Consider the following 19481-nt stretch of genomic DNA (forward strand, 5'->3'; position numbering starts at 1 on the left):
TGCAGCCATTGAAGTCTTGCTGCTGAAGCCCTGTATATGTATGCTAGATTTGAATTTCCCACTTATGCAAAATTCAAAATATATACTGTAACTAGAAAGGTCAACAAATACAGAAATGAATTGAGGTTTCATGTTAATAACACAACATAATCCACCCAGGATCTGGGAGGGCATTTTTTTTATCTCTTTGAGAGAGTATAAAACTGGTCATAAAGGAAGAAATTTATGAGGAACCATTTTCCTTGAATAGAGGCTAATAGCATAATGTCCAATTCCTAAAGGAGCATAATTCTGGCAGTATATCAGGTTTAGGACATGTTTTAACAGAAGAATGAACACAATCAGATATACACAGTAAGGTGAAAAAAGGAGCTAAACAACTTTATACTGCTGGAAATTAAAAATTAATGTAAGCATTAGGAAAACATTGCTGCCCACTGTCCAAAAGAAAACCGGAAATTAATGGCTATATAAGCAAAACTACATTTAATTTAAATGAATAGGCCGTATGCTTACAACCCCTCATTTAGCATAGAGTGTGTTAATTATGTAGGTTTGCTACATCTGAACATTATTCCATAGGCCCATTTACCTGTCACATGCTTGAGTCATTTGTACCAAGGAATCAGACAGCTGGTCCTAAAGTACAGAATGGATTTAGAGGGAATCCCATCAGTGCCAGAAGATTTACCATTTATTTTCTTTTTTTGTTAGATGTAGCTCCTGTAATGTGAGTGGAGCATATTTGTAATCCATAAACTGGGACGAATTCAGATTCAGTAATAACAAAACAGCATCAGATATCCATGCATTCACCAATTTTCCAAATTACAGGGTGCAGGAACCTATTCCTGTATCATTGGTTTCAGGACAGGAAACAACAGTAGATGTTCAGTGCAAGGCACACCCACACTCCTAATACTGGACACATTTTGCACATGTATTTTCATTTATGCTTTTTCCTGGAATTTAGATTCTGCTTTTTGATGTATAAATTTCATTTAGATAAATTTTGGAAAAATTTGATTTCACTACCCGTTATGTTTCTCTTGCTCAAATAGTGCTGCTGACTCATCTAACTTGTGACCTTGCTATTGCATTTATGGTGTCATGATTGTTATAAATTCATGCCTGTGTTATCCCAAGGCAGATAATAGTTCTCATTTCTGTAGCATAGTTGGATTTTGCTCAAAGCTTCGGATTAATGTCTTGTCTTTTGATTCCTAGTTGCCTGGTTATTTTTTAGTCTCCTAGTTTTGACCCATTTATATCTCTGACTTAATTTCTTGGCCTTTAAATTCTCTCGCAATAATCATCAGACATTTAAGTGTCTCTTAACAACACTTACATATACTGTTCAAGTTTACAGTGAAACCCCTCTTGAGTATAGAAAAAGATCAGAATTTGTAAAGAAAAGTCATGTAGACACGGAAAAATGTGTCAAATCCACACAGACAGAGACTAGATCAGGCATTTAACTCAAAAGCTGTGAGGATGTGTCACTACTCACAGTACCACAGAGAAAAATATGATTTACACTAAAAAGAAAATTATTTTACAAAAAAATAAGTAAAGAGATTTTAATCATTGAAGATGACTTAATACTAACATTGAATGGATAAATTTAGCCCAGTTTTGAAGTGTAAAATCCAGTTTAGGTTTCGCTACAAAAATCTTTCTTGAACCGCTTGAGCTCTACTGAAGAATTATACCTTTGAAGCAAGCTTGACTTAACATAACATGAAATTCTGACAAGTCTATGATTGATATACATTCTTAACAAAGTCAGAAAAAAATTTACACAGACAAAACCTTAAATCTCTGTGGTTAATTGATAGGAATATGTCGGTCAGATTGGGGGATAATCAAACTGAAATAGTCGGTCAAAGAACATCACTGTAAACACAGGCAGAGCTTTGAAATATTTTATAGGTATTCTCACCCATGAAACAGAATCAGAGGAAAACAATTTCATATTGTTTGTGCAGCCCCCTCAACTCCCCCCAGCTCACTGTGAACATGCCCATGGTAAAGAAAACATAGACAACACTCACTCTGTGCAAATTCAGAGCTTATCAGTTCCCTTAATTTCCATCAGTTCTGTTCCATTGTTAGTCTTATACCTTAATTTGCTATAATAGATACAGAAATTCTTGGGAGATTCCAAAATAAAACAGTTCCTCTGTTCTTTTCTGGGAGTGTATGTGGTGTTGCCTTGATACATCTGAGGAGATGCTGAGGTGTACGTGGGTCTGCCTGCACTCGAGCACAATCGTAGATGAACACTCTAGTAGGCAAACCAGGTGAACATGATCAGAGTTTAAAAGGAATAAACATTCATGCAGTTGTACAAATACAGTGTGTCATTAAGTAACGCAGAAACGAAAATACTTACTCCTTATAAGTTACACTTAGAAAATTATCAAATCAGAAAAGAATTACAAATAAATAAAAATAACTTTTACTTTTACAGGTCTGAGCCTGGTCATGGAATTCAAAGCTAATTTGTAAAATTTTAAAGGAAAAAATAAAGCCCTGCTTTAGTGGCTAAGTATACCATTTCATAGAAAATAATTATCCTTTTGACAGCTGTGTATTATTATCATCAACAGTGAGGTAATAAATGTTGTATGAGAAGTATTTCCTTATATATTCTTATTAGGTCGACAGCAGCATGGATCCAGATTCTGTTTTTTTTTTATCATATACCAGTGGTGCAAGCAGAATACTTAACAACATTTTTATTGCAGTTTTAAAAATGCAGAGGTAGAGCTAACAATGCTTCTTTCTTTTCATGAAGGGATTCTTTATACTAATCTTTGGGAGTTTGCTGGATTCAAAGGTAAGTACCTAAATTCATTTTATTACAAAGATTATTTCTTTCTTTAAACAATGCTGGTATTAAATAACTAACAGTCATCCTTATTCAGTTATATTAGCTCTTTCAAATTAAATGTGTCATCAGGCCAAATGTGTGTAGTGGAACTCTCCTTTCAAGACCTCCTGCCTAAATGAATCTAGTGACATTATTTAAGTATATTTTTCTTAATTTGGTTTGAATGTTAACAATGAGTTGATTCTTCTCAGCTTCAGTTTCTGAAAGTAAAACATGCAAGTTGTCTGCAGGACATGTGTTTTGTGTCTCATGTTCAGTCCTGGGGCACCACTTTGGCTGTAGGCTTTCACATCTAAAGGGACGGTCTTATTAATATTTAATTTCATTGTTAGCCCTTTTTCTTCTCTTATTTTCCATTCAGAAAAATGTGTCAGTATGGTATATATATGTAAACTTCAGACTTTAGAAATGTCTATTTTTTTGTCATAGATTTACACACTTAACTTTCTTTTCCAATAGTTACCTTTTTCAGTAGGGTTTGCTACTTTAAATTGTTTCCTAATAATGGCATTTGGTGACAAGCAATACAGAATCAGCGTTATATTCAGTTACATGCTAATTAGCAAGAAAAAACTTAAATAATCGAACATTGACAAAGAGCAAAATCTTAAAAGCAGAAAAAAACCCAAAAAGTGCAACACACACAAATGTTTTGCTGTATTCAACACAAGTTTAGCAGAACCATTTTGTAATTTCTGGTTGAAACAGGTAAATAACAGCTTGCTTAATGAAGGCAGGAGGAAAAGCAGGAGCTGGTTGAGATCAACACACTGGTTTTCCACAGAAGTTAACTTAACATGCATTGATTTACGCCTTTTATTATGAGGAGCACATCAATGAACATGACACTGAAGTAGCCGCCCTCCTTTAGCATTCCGTGTTATTTGTATCTGTGTTTGTGCTGCTTGTCACTAATTGTCAGAATACAATTAAGGAAGTAAATTCAAAGGAAAAAAAGAATTAAAAATAAAACGACAAGAGAACGTTAAGCATTTAAAGCTATGACAGAAGCAGAGCCAGTTTAACCATGATGGAAAATAAGTATGTACTTAAGCCACTAAGATATGGGGGTGCCACAGAGTTTTCGTCTCCTATTTTTTTTTTTTTAAATGTCTGTCGAGTATAAACACAGCTGCCTGGGTCCAGATAGCACTTAACTCATCAGCTAACTTTGTAACAGACACTTCCGCTCTTTATTTTATTTATTTATTTTTACTTCTTTTTCACATAAACAAGTTAAGTTTTAATCTATAATTTAACCTTCAGCACTACCTTACCCCAGAGTCCCTTTTAGGAACTCAGAGACATGAAGTATCGGGGCCGAGAGTCAGTGGAACAATAAGGGAGGTAGACACAGCTGATATAACAAGTAAAATGGTATATTTATTGCAATATCAAACAGAAAATATATCAAAATATTCATACAAATAATGCAATAATTAAGATGAAAAACTGTTGAGGTATTAGTTGTAGTTTTTTGGTGGTACTAGGGGGCTTTGCCCCCTGCTTGCTTTGCTGGCCCACCCCGATGGGACACGCTATGCTCAAGTCACTTCGCGTCTCTGCCTCTCACATTGTGAAGAGGGGCGCTCAACGCAGGCTAAGGAGATGTGGTTGCTCCTCCGAAACCCCCTCTTAAACGGCGATACAACGGGAAACAAATACTTTTTTTTTACCTCCTCTATGCTTGATCAGCTGGCTTGCTGTTGCTGCTACTGTGCTCTGTGATCTGCATGTCGTGCTGCACTTCAAACATTTAAAACCTGTACAGCAGCTGTCCTCCTTTTCTCGTGGGACGTTAAAGTGTCTCCGAGAAAATCACGTATCGACCCAAGATTTTTTTATATAATAGAGAGATAGAATGGGGCTTTGTGCTCTCATCGTGACACAACATTCATGTTAATAATGGAAATGTAAAAAAAGTTTTCTTAGTACAATTTACTCCATGCAATGATACTGAGCTCCATACATCACCGCAGGTCTACGTCAGCTGTTCTAGACAAGCAATTATAGGACGGAAGTTAAGGTTAGGGGTTAGTATGGATAATGTGTAAGATAAATGGCTAAGGTTAGGGGTTAGTTAATGTTAGTGTTCAGATTTGTTAAGGTTAGGGTTTGGTGTGGTTAGCGTGTCAGTCAGTTTAATTTGTGACGATTTGTAACGTTGTAAACCAAACTGCTGGTCTAGACACGTGGTGATGTCACTTCCGCACTGAAACTGCTGGAATTGACCTGCGGTGACGAATAGTGCTGTGGCTCTGCAGGTTGATTCATCTCACTGCTTGTATGTGTTGTATTTCCCCCGCCATTACATTTACATGGCACGCGCCTTAAAAAAATCAATCCATTTTTACCGTGCCTTGAAGAATCAGCCCTTAAGTAAAAAGAATGCTTAGCCTGCTTTCTGTCTCGCTACCAAAAAAAAAATTGCTGTGGCAAATTGGAATCAAGGTCAATTCCCCTGCATGTGAATCACTCTGCAGTCTCTTTAATTCTTCACGTAATGACCTTTCCCTGGTCTGTACTGAACAACTTGGCCTGCATAAAGACTGGTCAACCTAAACCTGATCCAAGTCTAACACGCCTCTCTCTCACTGGTCACACACCTAGCCCAAACGATATCTCTGATGATCGCGCCTCACATGCGCCTAATTTGCACACATCGCATCACCTCTGTCTCGTATATCCACAACCATCATCCGTCATACGCCAGTTCAGGGTTGGACAACATCACTCCTGGAAGGCTACAGAGGCTGCAGGTTTTGTTCTGGCCCAGTTTCTTAATGAGAAGTCAATTATTGCAGATGAAGCACTTATTGCTCAAGTGACATTTTGATGCTGCATTTCGGTGGTCTTGATTGTTAAGGTTCCCCACTCTTAATTCCTTATTTTGATATTAAACAGCTGCATTCACTGTTTTTAATGGCTCCTTATTAACAATAAGATGCAAATGACAAAGAAGCCAGCAGTTCTCTGTCTAACTTGTTTCCCATATACATCTGTGTTGATTCATCATGAATTGTTTAGTTGAATATACAATGTGACAGACTAAAAATTATTGGTTTTAGGCTTCAAATCATTTGGATGATATCCTTGGAAAGGAAAAAATCTGCTATATAAAAACATAACATTGTAGACTAACAAACCATAAAATGAAATAAGGTCTGAGATTGGCAGGGATTGTTTTATAATTAAGCAATTGGGTTGGAATGAAAGCCTGCAGCCATTGCGGCCCACCAGGACTGATATTGCCCACCCCTGTTCCAGTTACTTAGTACGCTGCACCACAACTCCTAAACACTACGGTTGCACAAGAAAAACGCCCAACCTACCTGGAGAGGGGTCTCTCCTTGAACTGCCTTTCCCAAGGTTTTTTCCATTCTTCCCCTAATTGGGTTTTTTTTGGGAGTTTTTCCTTGTCTTCTTAGAGAGTCAAGGCTGGGGGGGCTGTCAAAAGGCAGGGCCTGTTAAAGCCCATTGCAGCACTTATTGTGTGATTTTGGGCTATACAAAAATAAGCTGTATTGTCTTGTGTAGTGACTAATTGATTTGTGCACTCCTTGGAATGAAAACCTGCAACCATTGTGGTATCCTGGGAAGTTGGCAACTACTTGTCTAGATGACAGCCATCACCCTTGGACCCATAGTGACACACTTGTGTAGGTTGATCACATGACTACAAGAGCAAGTTATCTGTGTCGTCACACATACACTACAAAGAATTGATTGTGAAGATGTACATGCAAAAACCTTATTACCAAGCAGTGGAATTTACCACTGTATTCTTGGGATTGTTTCCTCCTAGACAGGCTGTCTCACAGAAATCTGACTCTTTTCAGGGACTCTTTGACATGTCTGAAGGCTCTTCCTTTACTGTTTTATGCAGCCTAGAGATTCTGCATTTATCATATTTTGAATTAGTAGTACCCACAACGAGACAATAATTCAGTTTATTCATTTTGTTTTAGTGGTGGGCCAGGTAGCTTGCAGTACATTTTATGGTTGCTAATGGTGCTATGCAGCATAATAAAATGTATTCTTCATTTTTAACCATATATTGAAATGTTTTACTACAGGTGCGGAATGCCTTATTAAGAACATTCTCATTACAAAAATGGACTTCACAGCAAACACGGGTAAGAACTTACATTTTTAACTTCAAATAAGAAAGATAATATGTAAATTCAAATATATGAGAATTTTCTATTAATGGATGACTTCTCTCTGGGGTGTAAAAACTATGCCATTGGCTGAGACAAGCTTATCAGGCCAGGAAGAGCAGAAAGCCACAAGGGGTCAAAGTCTGTGCTGGCACACTTCAGCCAAAGAATATGATCTTCTGTAACAAGCCTAACCAAGTCAGAGGTGTGAATAACATGACACAATCAGAGCTGCATTTGAGGCCTAAATGTGTTCAGACCTCTTCCCCAGGTTTGTAAATGGCAGCAAGCCATTTATGGAACTGCTGATTTGACCTGTTTATCAGCAAGTGCATCAAATCCAGCATCAATCCCACAATATCTACCAGAGTATGTTGTGAACTGATGACCCCAATAGTCAATCTTCAATGCTGTTTATAATGGCTATCTGTTAGTTGAGCTTAGAGCTAAGAGGAAGAGGATAATGGTTCTGTGTCCAGGAAGAAGAGAGTTTAAGTATTTCACCTATAGAATGAAAGATGAGAAGTCAAAGGGAGAGAGAATTAGAAGATGACTTTTGAAGTGTCAGGTGCAATCTCAATCATATTTCTTAACTAATACTAAGCCCTTATATATCTGAAAGATGTTTTCATGTTTATAAATTTGATTCTAATGTCATCTTGGTGTAGAAGAAAATGTTTTTCCAAACTAACCTGATTTGTTGCATGGAATGGCCCAATGTAATGATTCCCACTTGTAAATGGTTCTTGGGTCAGTTCTCAATGCAGAACATTTTCAGTTTGTGCTCATGGACTCCCCTTTTCAATTCCACCAATCTGGAGACTGAGAGTGCCATTACAAAACTTTCATTTTGTGTTCTTGCAAAGCATTTTCTTTGTTTAGATATTAATGATGTCTTTAAAAGTAAACCTGTTGCACTATTGGGCAGATGTGACCCCAATCAGATCTATTGTCCTCCCACCTATAGGCCTGTTATTAGGTGCCAACAGCTGCTTTGTCATTAGATAAGACAGAAGTTCTTGTGCAGCTTTGTATTTGCTTTTTTTTTTTATTCTATATTCTTTTTTGTTGCTATTTCTTATGAAAGTTCTTAATTTCCCACTGGGGACAAATAAAGTTCTATCTAAGTATGTATAGGGTCATTATCTTGTTAAAAGGTCCATCCACAACCAAATTTCAAACTAAAATTTCCTGATATGTTATGCAATTCATTCTTCTGTTAATCTTGGCACTTGTAGTAAAACAGGCCTAAAGCACCAGTGATCCCCCATCATATTTCACTACATCATATTTCACCCTTTTTGTGTGACAATGACTAAAAAGTTCAATTTCCATTTCTTCTGGCCACAACACATGATTCCATTAGTAGTTCCATTGATGCACTGGCAAACATTAGGCACTGCATTCTGGGGCTTGTTTCATGAAACTCTTCCAAAAGGATTCCTGTTATGAAGATGGTATCTAATAGTTGATTTTGAAATAATATAAAGGCAGAATTCAAACAGACTATGCAGTTGGGAAACTATGTTCTTTGGATTTTTCCTTTGCCTCAATTGCCATCATACTCATTCTGCCTTTGACGCAGTGCGCTCATGTGTTCTCTTCCAAGTAAACTTTCAACTGTTTCATACTTCTGAAAGTTATTTCCTATATCCATGATTGTGCTTAGATGTGTTTTCAGCTGCCTATGAATTTTACATTTGCAAAGTGACTTACAAAAGAGATCAACATAACCCAGTAAATATCAGTTTTGAAACAAGTGTTACAGAACAAGGTGGCAAAATTGATTATCACAAGTATTAAGAAGAGCTAGGGTCATTGCTATTTGCTAGGGCCACTGCTATCTTTACTTTATATAAATGACTTGGATAGGAATATAGATAACAAGCCGGTTAAGTTTATTATAAGTGATACCAAGACAGGTGGATTGTCAGATAATCTGTAATCCGTTGAATTGTTACAGAGAGTCTTGGACAGAATACAGACTTGGGCAGATCTGTGGCAGATGAAATTTAATGTCAGCAAATGTAAAGTATTACACATAGTAATAAAAATATGGGGTTTGAAAACACAATGGAAGGTCTGAAAATTGAAAGTACACCTTATGAGAAGGATTTAGGAGTCTTGGTGGACGCGACACTATCAACTACCAGTGTCAGAAGCAACTAAGAAGGAGAAGGTTAGGTTATGTAGACTACGAGTCCAAGGAGGACCAAAGTTTATAATGCACTGGTTAGACCACAGTTTGAAGTACTGTATGCTGATTTGGTCCCCAGACTACAAAAATGACAGCGTTAGAAAAAGTCCTGAGAAAAGCAGCTAGGCTGATTCCAGGGCTACAGACGATGAGTTATGAAGGAAAGATTAAGAGAGCTGAGCCTTTTCACTTTAACCAAAAGGAGATCAAGAGGGGACATGAGTGAAGTGTTATGAAGGGAATTAGCACAGTGGATTGAGACTGTTACTTTAAAATGAGTTCATTTGAGGAGACACTGTTGAGGGGACACAGTTCACACAAACATTAGAAAGTTTTTCTTTACACAGAAAGTCACAAACACTTGGAATAAGCTACCAAGTAGTGTGGTAGACAGTTAGACTTTAGAGACTTTCACAACTAGACTTGATATTATTTTAGAAGAATTGAGTGGATAGAACTGGCAAGCTTTGCTGGGATGAAGGGCCTGTTCTTGTCTAGATTGTTCTAAAGTTCTCATTTCCTATTTGATATGCTTGTTTTTACCCATTTCATTTAGGAAAGTTAATAATTCCATAGTTGACTAATCTCTCTTTATAACATGCAAAGGCATTCCACTTACTTTCTTAGAGATTAAAAGAGAATATTAACTGTTTAGGGAGCTGTCTCCACTGTCAGTGAAATAATGAGCTGTAGAGTGTTGTGTAGATAAAACATTAAGGACTTCTGTTAATCATCTCAGACAAAGAGTATAAACTAGCATAAAAAAACATTAAAACAGGTGATTTGTATGGAATTCAACTGTTTGGGACTCATTCTGCTTTTCTGGATCTATTCCATTTAGGTTTCTACTCTAGGACCGTGTAGTGTAAGGCCTTTAACTCCATTGTTGAATTGCCAATTGAAATGGCTGCTTGACTTCCTCAAGGAAAACTAGGAAAGAATAAACTCAGATATATTGGCCCCAGATGAGTTTCTTTAAAAAAAAAATCAAACTTGCTTGCATTTGCTGAAAATCATCTGTTATCTATGTTAAGAAATAAATCTTCTCTTTTCTAAGCCAGCTGACTAATATTCAACCTGCTGATGACTTGTGAGTAGGAAGGAGGACTTCATGACAAAGAGTAGTAAACTAGTCATCAATAAGCCCACTGCTTAGAAGATATTGGTAATCAGCGTGGTCAGAGCTGTGCTCAGCAGTCTGGGCGTCTTTGTTTGTACACTGTTTTTTTTTCCTCTCTCTGTTATCTTTTCTCTGTGCATACGCATGTCATCCAATACACATTTGTTATACAAAATTAAAGGAAAGTAGAGGGCTGCTTTGCTTGACCGCAGAGAGCTGGGTATGTGTTTTATTTTTTTTTATTCCTTCTGATGCTATCTTTGTGGTTCCTCATTCTTTCGCAGCATAGATGTCGACTCCAAGTCATCACAGCTAGTTTCTTGTCTTAGCTCATTTTTTCTCCAGTTTCTTCCACATCATCTTGCCCTGCGTTCAGACGAAAACAGACTCTCTTCCCATTATGTAGCTTTTCAGTATGTTTCCAATTCATTTTCTATTTACAGGAGCTGAGTAATTTCACATTAAAAGGAGGCTTCTGCTCATCCTCATTAGTAAATGCTTGTCCTATACATGTAGTCACTGAAAATTGGTAGTTTGTTTTTAAATAAGGAATTAAAAAAGAAATATTTGCAAAAACAAAAGATCTCAAAATTCAGTTGCCTTCCTTGATATGTCTTCTAGAAGATATCACCAGGTAACAGAATGTGGCTTTTTGTTGATCACGTGACTATTGGTCAATCTTACATTATTATTCATGTTGAATTCAAATATCTAATTAAACTTTCTTCATCATGCAAGGTGTAACAGAAAGGTGCTATATTGGCGCCTGACCCAACACACACAGATGCGGGTTGGCACACTGATAAAACAAATAAATGTTTTATTTCAATTTCTTCACCTGTGGGTAACACCTTCCCCTTCCCCATCCCCACAGGCACAACACAGTCCCACAAACAAAAACACAACACTCTTCCTCTTCTTCCACCACTCCTCTTCGTCAAGCTTCGTCTCCCTCCCCCCCGACTCTGGCTCCTCGAGTTGTGGCTGCAGGCTCATTTTATAGTACCCCCAGAAGTGCTCCAGGTGCTCATTGACCTACTTCAGGCTGCACTTCCGGGTGTGGCTGCAGCCCAACAGGGATGAGCTCCAGTGTTCCACCATTGTGGCCCCGATGCAACCCAGGGGGGCTGCCACCAAGTGTTCCAGGGAACGTAGGGTGAAGCCCATTGGTGTTCCTCCAGATCCAGTGTCAAAGGAGCGTCCCAGGCAGGTATGGGACCCAGCTGCCTGCCACCAAGGATTTTAAGTGACGCGTGATTAAAATTTACAATAAATATATATTTAAACTATAAACACATCTCGCCTAAAAGGTAGAATTGTAAAATTTTCTGCTGTACTTGGCCTCAGGAACGTCCCTCTAAAGCAGGGGTTCCCAACCTGGGGTGCAAGACAGCATTTCAGGGTGTGCGACAAAGAGGAAGGCTCTGTAACAATTTGTCAAAATTGAGAGAGCTGCGTTGTCTGACTTTACCATGGTGCAATCGGTGTCTGGAAGTGTGAAGTCTTTTGCAGGACCTTTATTAGTTAGTGTTCTGTTCCCATAATAATAATAATACATTTTATTTATACTGATGATAGGAAAATAATCAAGCATTGCACACACAATTGCCACCTGTGAATGAGCTGCAGAAATGAGCATTCTTGCGGGCTCCTAGCTGCAGTGGGGCGTTCGGAAAAGTGAATAACTTTTTTCTAAGAGAATGGAATTTGGATCTTGCAATGATCTGTAGAGAAGGACAATCCATGTTAATACAATGTCACTGACCTTGAGGTCTGATTGACATTTTTGGAGATCTGAATTATATGAAGAACCTGCTGCCTACACTTAAACCATGAACTCCTGTTGGCGGTCCTGTTGGTACCACAGCAATTTTAACTGTGCAGCACATCTGTTTTTGAACTGCAGTGCATGGGGGACAAAGCTTGTCGACTACATTTCATTGCTTAGCCTTCCAGCACCCATTGCTTCACGCGGCTCTCCAATTCCCCAAATCCCTCAATTGTTGATTGTGTGTTTAATCTTTAAGGGGGACAGATTTACAAGATTATTGAGATTTATAAAGGTAAATTGCTAAATTTATATTTAAATTGTATGCACTGAGTTAAAAGCTTATTTCTTTAGTTCAATTCGTTCACCCAGAGCACTATATGTGGTTCAATTTGTGGTTCAAAAATGAGAAATTTGACTTCTTCATCTTCAAAGGTGATATTACTTTTGTAGGGTTAGTGAATATGAATCAAACATTTTGTAGCGGTGCAGGGCATAGAAAAGGCGGAGAACCTATGCATTCAACTTGACTTTCCTGGTGATCTGTGATTTTCTCTGGTAGATTGTTGAATTCATGATGTTGTTCACCATGATGGATTTTTTGGTAGATTGTTGCTGGTGGATCCACACTGATTTTAAAAACATATCATTTAGAGCATTGCTAAACTAAAGAAACTAAATAAATCATCAAGGGAGGGTGCAGTCTTCATTGAAACCAAGCCAGCTGCATATTCTTACTCTGTACAGTGCACTGCACACATTCATATTTACTGTAATATATACAGTGATAGTTATAATAATAATGAATTTTCCACATAAATTCATACCAATAGGCAAAGAAATGTATACTTAGAAGTGTTTTAAACAATAATAGCACGGTTGATCATAGTTAGAGAAAGTATGATAAGTATCTGGAAACACACCTTTTCTATATACATATGTACACTAAGTAATAATCATAGGGTATTTAACTATTACTGATGAAAGATGGCAAAAACTTAGTATGGCACTACTGTGCTTGTGAAAATATACTACAACAACTACTACTTTGAATGAGTGCTCTCCACCAAGTTAAAGATGGTACCTATTCAAGAAAAAGAAAGGTTCCTTCTGGCCACAAGAGTCCTGTCTCAGCTTTGGCCTGAATTCCATTTCCTGTTTTCTTCAATACCGTTATAGGAGGTACCGTAGTTAAGGATCTGCACATAAAAAATTCAGTTGTGCACCCATGTGCTTCTTTTGTTTCCTGTAATAATATTAGGTGATGCAAAGATAAATATGCAGACAAAAGGCTATTTAGTACAGAAGAATACACATAAATAAACAGATAAGAAATATGTACATAATACAGACACTGTCTAAAGAAAAACAATGGAAACTTAAAATAGCCCTCATGTGTCATGAACTTTTTCAGGCTCTACCTGAACTGCATTGCATAACCTGTATCTGCTTTGACATAAAAATTGAGGGTCCCTTTTTATCATTTAGAGGGGATTTAGAAAGTATCCAGACCCCTTCACTCTCTGCATGTTGTATTGTGTCGTCCATCCATTTTCAAACCCGCTGAATCCAAACACAGGGTCACGGGGTCTGCTGGAGCCAACCCCAGCCAACACAGGGCTCAAGGCAGGAACCAATCCTGGGCAGGGTGCCAACCCACCGCAGAACACACACATACACACCCACACACCAAGCACACACTGGGGCCAATTTAGAATCACCAATCCACCTAACTTGCATGTCTTTGGACTGTGGGAGGAAACCGGCGCCCGGAGGAAACCCACGCAGACACGGGAGAACATGCAAACTCCATGCAGGGAGGACCCGGAAGCGAACCAGGGTCTCCTAACTGCAGGCAGCAGCACTACCACTCGCCACCCTATTGTGTCGTAGATTTAATTTTAAATGAATATGTTTGCCATTTTGCCCATTAATCTGCACTCAGGAACCTATAACAACTAAGTGAAAACGTGTTTTCAGATAGGTTTGCAAATTTATTAACAAACAAAAACTGAAATCTCTCATTCCTATTATAAGTATTCAGACACCTAACTCTGTACTTTGAAGAAACCTCTTTGGCAGCAGTTACAGCTTTGAGTCTTCTTGTTAAGTCTCTACAATTTTGTAAACCTGGATTTGGTGCAGTTTATTCCATTATTCCTAGCAGATCTTGTCAAGCTCCATCAGACTGGATGGAAACCATCTGTAAACTGCCATCTTCTGGTCTCTCCACTGATATTCTATAGGGTTTAAGCCTGGGCTTTGGCTGGCCCACTTTACGCATTGTCAATGTGCTAAAAGTCTCACCGTCTGATGTCATGTGCACTCTGGAGCAGGTTTTTGTCCAGGGACCTCTCTGTGTTCGGCTGCATTCATTGTTCCCCCAATTCTGAACAGTCTTCCTGTCCCTCCACCCCCATAGCATGATGTTCCCATCACTATGCTTCATTGTAAGGATGCTATTAGTCAGTTGATTAGCAGTGCTTAGTCTTCACCAGACATAGTGCTTGGAGTTCTGCCTAAAGAGTTCATTTGGTGTCTCAATAGACCACAGATGTTTTCCTCATGCTCTCAGAGTCCTTTAAATGCTGTTTGGCAAACTCCAGGTGGGCTGTGTTGTGCCTTTTATTCAAGAGTATCGCAAGTAGGTTCTACCTGAATAATGGAGTGCTTCTTGGATGGTTGTCCTTCTGACTGCTGTCTCATTTCAGCTGAGGACTTCCGAAGCTCTATTAGGATGACCACAGAGTTCTTGGTCACCTCCCTGCCTAGTTACTCAGTTTGACCAAACAGCCAACTCTAGGAACAGTCTTGGTGAATCCCAATTTCTTCCATTTCATTGAGGCCACTGTGCTCCTGGCAACACTCAAAGTTTTAGAAATGGTTTTATACCCTAGCCCTGATCTACAGCTTACCACAGCTTGATCACTGAAGTCTACAGGGAGTTCCTTGGGCTTCATGGCTTGGTTTTTGTCCTGACATGTAGAGTGGATTTGCGGGAGTTTAGATGTACATGCGTGTGCCTTTCTAAGAGATGGCCCATCAATTCAGTTTGCCATAGGTGGACCCCAATCACGTTCTGGACACATCTCAAGGATAATAAAGTAAACCTGACCACAATCTGTGCTACAGCAAAAGTTCTGAACACTGATATGAAGAAGAGATTTCAATCTTTAATACACTTTTAATAAATTTACAAACCTTTCTGAAAATGTTTACACTTTATTATTATGGGTTTCTGTGTTTAGTCTGATTGGCAAAAATAGTGAATTTATCCATTTAAAATGAAATCTGCAATACAAAAAACTGTAAAGAGGTCCGAATACTTTCTGTATTCATGGTATATTCTTTTGCTCACAATTCCACAAAGGTTTTGTCTGTGTGCTTCCTCAACAGATCCAGACACTCATAGATTTACAAGATTTAAACAGCTTTTCCATTGTGAATTTCCAATTTAAAGCATCTCGACCAAATTGCTAATGTCAGTTTTGAATTAATTTCACCCTGCACATCAGATTGAGAGTTTAATTGACAAATTTAAAGGTGGAATAGATCACTTGATCAAAAATGAAACCCAAACGAGGCAATCAAAAAATGCCCTTATCAAAACAAAAGGAATAAATGTGTTCATTTTTTAAATCTTTTTTTTTTTTTTTACAGACTGTATCAAGCTACAAGAATATATCAAAGTCAACAAAGAAATTCTGAGGCAAATGCTGAAACCTTTCATGATTTCAGGATTTTATAAGGTGTTGTATTCATTTTTGTGGTAATCTAATATTTAATTATTTATCTACCTATTTATTTATTTAATGAGCTTCGGCAAAGAGACAAATTTCCCTCGGGGACAAATAAATTCCAATCTATCTATCTATCTACAGTTTATTGTGGTTTTGGACATCTTTAGTGGCCATTTCTCTAATATTATTGCTCGGCCATTTTGTTGATTGTTTTCTTACACTACAGCTGTGTTGTTTGTAGTGATAAAGTCCCACTGTCACTGAGTAGTTTCTGGCTGTCACTCCATGTGATGTCATTGAGCTTCCATTATTTAAGATAGCAGCATTCTAATACATGCTACTGCATCCGGGTTTTTAGATTTGTGATAAAAACAAAAAGGGAATTAGCTAGCAATTCCCATCTTTTAAGTAATTAGCATTTCACTTTAAGTATTTTGAAATTTTGTCTTTTCATCCTTGTTTGTTTTTCTTGTTTAACATTTTAGGTTTTCATCTTATGGTTCTTGTGTTATTTCTTTGTGCTGTTTTGCCACTTTACCCATTCCGTTACAAAAATCATGTTATGCTTTCTAAAGTAGTTTTTCATTCTATTAATTTTAAAGTGGGTTATATTGACAAATAGGAAAATCATCAACAAAATAACAACCTCTTTCAGGTTATGATATTAGTGTTTAAAATACAGTAAGGTCTTTGTATTTGCATGGGATACATGTCTGTGCCACCCATGAGTATTATTGTTCTCACTTAGACATGCAGTTTTAAATATTTTTGACCTAACTGAATTCAATAAATGTACAATATTTAAAATAGATAACCAAGATCTTTAATGTTATGTAAAAGAGGTTTAGATCCATAATTAACAGACATTCATCCATTCATTCATTCATTTTGTACTGCTTATCCAAAGTCAGGTTACAGGGGCAACAGTCTTAGCCATGTGGGCCAAACAGTGATTTCCCCAGCCACACTTGCCAATTCATATTCTGGAATCCCAAGGTCATCTGGGAGATATAATCCTCCCAGAAAGGTCTTACAGTTCCCCCCGAACCACGTCAATTGGCATTTCTCGATGTAAAGGGTCAGGAGCATCTCCTGGATGTCAACACTTCTCATCTTATCTCTGAGGGAGAGCCCAGCCAGTCTGCAGAGAAAAGACATTTTAGCCACTTGTACTGATGATCTCATTCTTTCAGTTACCCAAAACTCATGACCATAGATGAGCGTACGGATGTAGATTTGCTAAACTGACTCAATTCTTTCTGTGAATATGTTTATATTTATTTATATATATTTATATATATATTTATATATATATATTGTGGCCCACCAGGCGGGCACCGCTGCCTCAACCCGACACAGACAATTGTAGGACACAAGTTCAAAACAACCCTTCGGGTTGGTTGATGTGTCATGCATAACTTCAAGTTCCTCTGATCATTTTTGCTCAAACCTCCTATTGGTTTACTCTTTATCATAACGGTTTATTTCCTGCACAAAACATGGTCCAAAATGACCCACAAATTAGGGTTTTTGGGTCTACAGGGCCAAAAAGTAGGGGGGAACCCCAAAAAGTTTGACATTTTGCATTACTAGCAGTAGCTCATACTGGATGTTGGATTTTTCTCATACAGGGAAATCGGGCAGTGCCAGACCAAAACAAGCTGAAATAATTTCAAAATGTTCATGATGAATTCTTATGAACACAAAAATAATCAAAAATACAACTTAAATGACATATACAACCTAAATGGTGACATCAACTCATCAAATGGTTTCCACAAATTCCAGATTACACGAATACAGAAACCCGACTATAATTTACCACAATGTAGGTGGTCTCTGATGTGATGGCCCCCTGTCCATGGTTAATTTCAACCCATCATGGTCTCCTGCAACTGTATTTTACAAAATGAATGAATGAATAAAACCTGAAAACAAAATTTACAAAAAAAAAAAGAAACTCTAAATTTATTTGTCAATAATATATCTTTTTTTTCTCACAGGGACCTGCATCATGGAAAAGAACATTTACAGAAAAAACATACAGATTTTTTTTTACAATTAACCATTTCTATTATTTATGAAAAACAAATGTGATACTGAGTTAAATATGCAAACATAGTTGTGAAAGACACCTACAGTGTTTTTACTTATAAAGACAGTGATGAGTAAACTATGTCCAACAGGTAAAATTAAAGACTCAACAGATTTAAAATCTTTTACTATGTCTTTTTGCACCAACCCCACACAAATCTTCGATTTCACCTAGCAGCAGAGTTCATAAAGAACTGACGGCTGTGAAAGAATCACAAACATACTCAAAAACAAGCAAGGAAAAACGAAGTATAAATTGTCTCTTCAGATGGAGCTCAAGAATGAACTGATTAACAATGAACACAATGGCGGCTATATAGAGTTATGACAGGAAGGGGTGTGTCCAGGAGACTGGACTGGAAGTGAGGTCATCAGGCAGGCTTTCCTTCACTACGTCTTCAGAGGAGGAAGGAGAGAAAATGTCAGGTGACAACACCAACCCCTGGTCTGGCGGACAATTACAATTATTGAAGCACATAAACTGTTTCCCATGTGCAGGTGTGTGTCACAACATAGTACAGTTTAGAAAATCACAAGATCTACTAGACCAATGAGTATTAGGGGGTCTGCAGATTTCTGTCAAGTCACCAGCATTATCTCAGCTCCAGTAGCGAGCTATAGGGTCACTACCCATAAGCCCACAATGTGGCAAAGCCACTGCATGTAGCCCTGGATACAGAAGGACACCAGAGGACTAACAATGAATTGAAAAACTACAGGAAAGAAACTCATGCTGGAGACGCCGCAGTCCAAGTCATTACAGAGGTCTGAAAAACAACGCACATAATTACACTTGTATTGAGCTGGAGTAAAATCTATTGATAATTTACAAGTGTTATATTAAAAAAAAAATCATTTCTAGAAATAGCAGTTTATTAATAAATAAATTGTTAAAATGATAAATTTTGAAAAGAAATATTTTATTCTAACTACCACTTATGGAAAACTTATAAGTACACAAAATTCTTCATGTTAAAGTGTTTGTTGTATTGGAATGCTGAATGCTGTTTAATTACATTTCCCACAAACATTTTAAGATTATTTGCTGTCATGCATTGCAGAGATAGAATTCAATGAGCTCAATGAGTACAAAACTGTAATAAAGTAATTTAAAATGAAAATGGTAAGAAGTAGTCTGTTTTATCACAGAAGTTACATGTTGTGCTGTTTAGTACTCGGTCTTCAGTGGACGTCACTCCTCTTGTTTTGTTTGCTTTTTCTTGTAACATCTGCCATTAAAAGAGACATCTGGTCTGTGTTAGTCATTGTATTTTATTTTTTTTTAAGCTTTACAGTTTGTAATAAGTTATTTTGAAGCTAGGTTGAGCAAAGGCACTACACTGGCATAGTGTTTAGCACGGTTTATTCATGGCATATGGCTTCAAATCCTGGTGTGTTCATTGCTTGTGTGAGGTTTTGTCGCCGGGTGCTCAGGGAGATTTTATATCCATTGATTAAAACAGAGTGTGGGATTTTCTTTTCTTTCCTTATCCTTTTGCAAGACAG

General features: G+C 37.6%; 1 protein-coding gene across 2 annotated transcripts in view; it reads left to right on the forward strand.

Moving 5' to 3' along the window:
* The window catches only part of LOC120526089 (adhesion G protein-coupled receptor F5-like), a 64581-nt gene extending 45352 nt beyond the window's left edge, over nucleotides 1–19229 (forward strand). For both annotated transcript variants that reach the window (XM_039748984.1, XM_039748985.1), the window contains 4 exons: nucleotides 2801–2842; nucleotides 6973–7032; nucleotides 15802–15890; nucleotides 17885–19229. In XM_039748984.1, coding sequence (XP_039604918.1) covers nucleotides 2801–2842; nucleotides 6973–7032; nucleotides 15802–15849 — 150 coding nt within the window. In that variant the 3' untranslated portion in view covers nucleotides 15850–15890; nucleotides 17885–19229. The remainder of the gene's footprint in view (nucleotides 1–2800; nucleotides 2843–6972; nucleotides 7033–15801; nucleotides 15891–17884) is intronic.
* Nucleotides 19230–19481: the final 252 nt, after the last annotated feature.

This window comes from Polypterus senegalus, chromosome 3 (genome assembly GCF_016835505.1).
Source record: "Polypterus senegalus isolate Bchr_013 chromosome 3, ASM1683550v1, whole genome shotgun sequence".
NCBI classification, from domain to species: Eukaryota; Metazoa; Chordata; class Cladistia; order Polypteriformes; family Polypteridae; genus Polypterus; species Polypterus senegalus.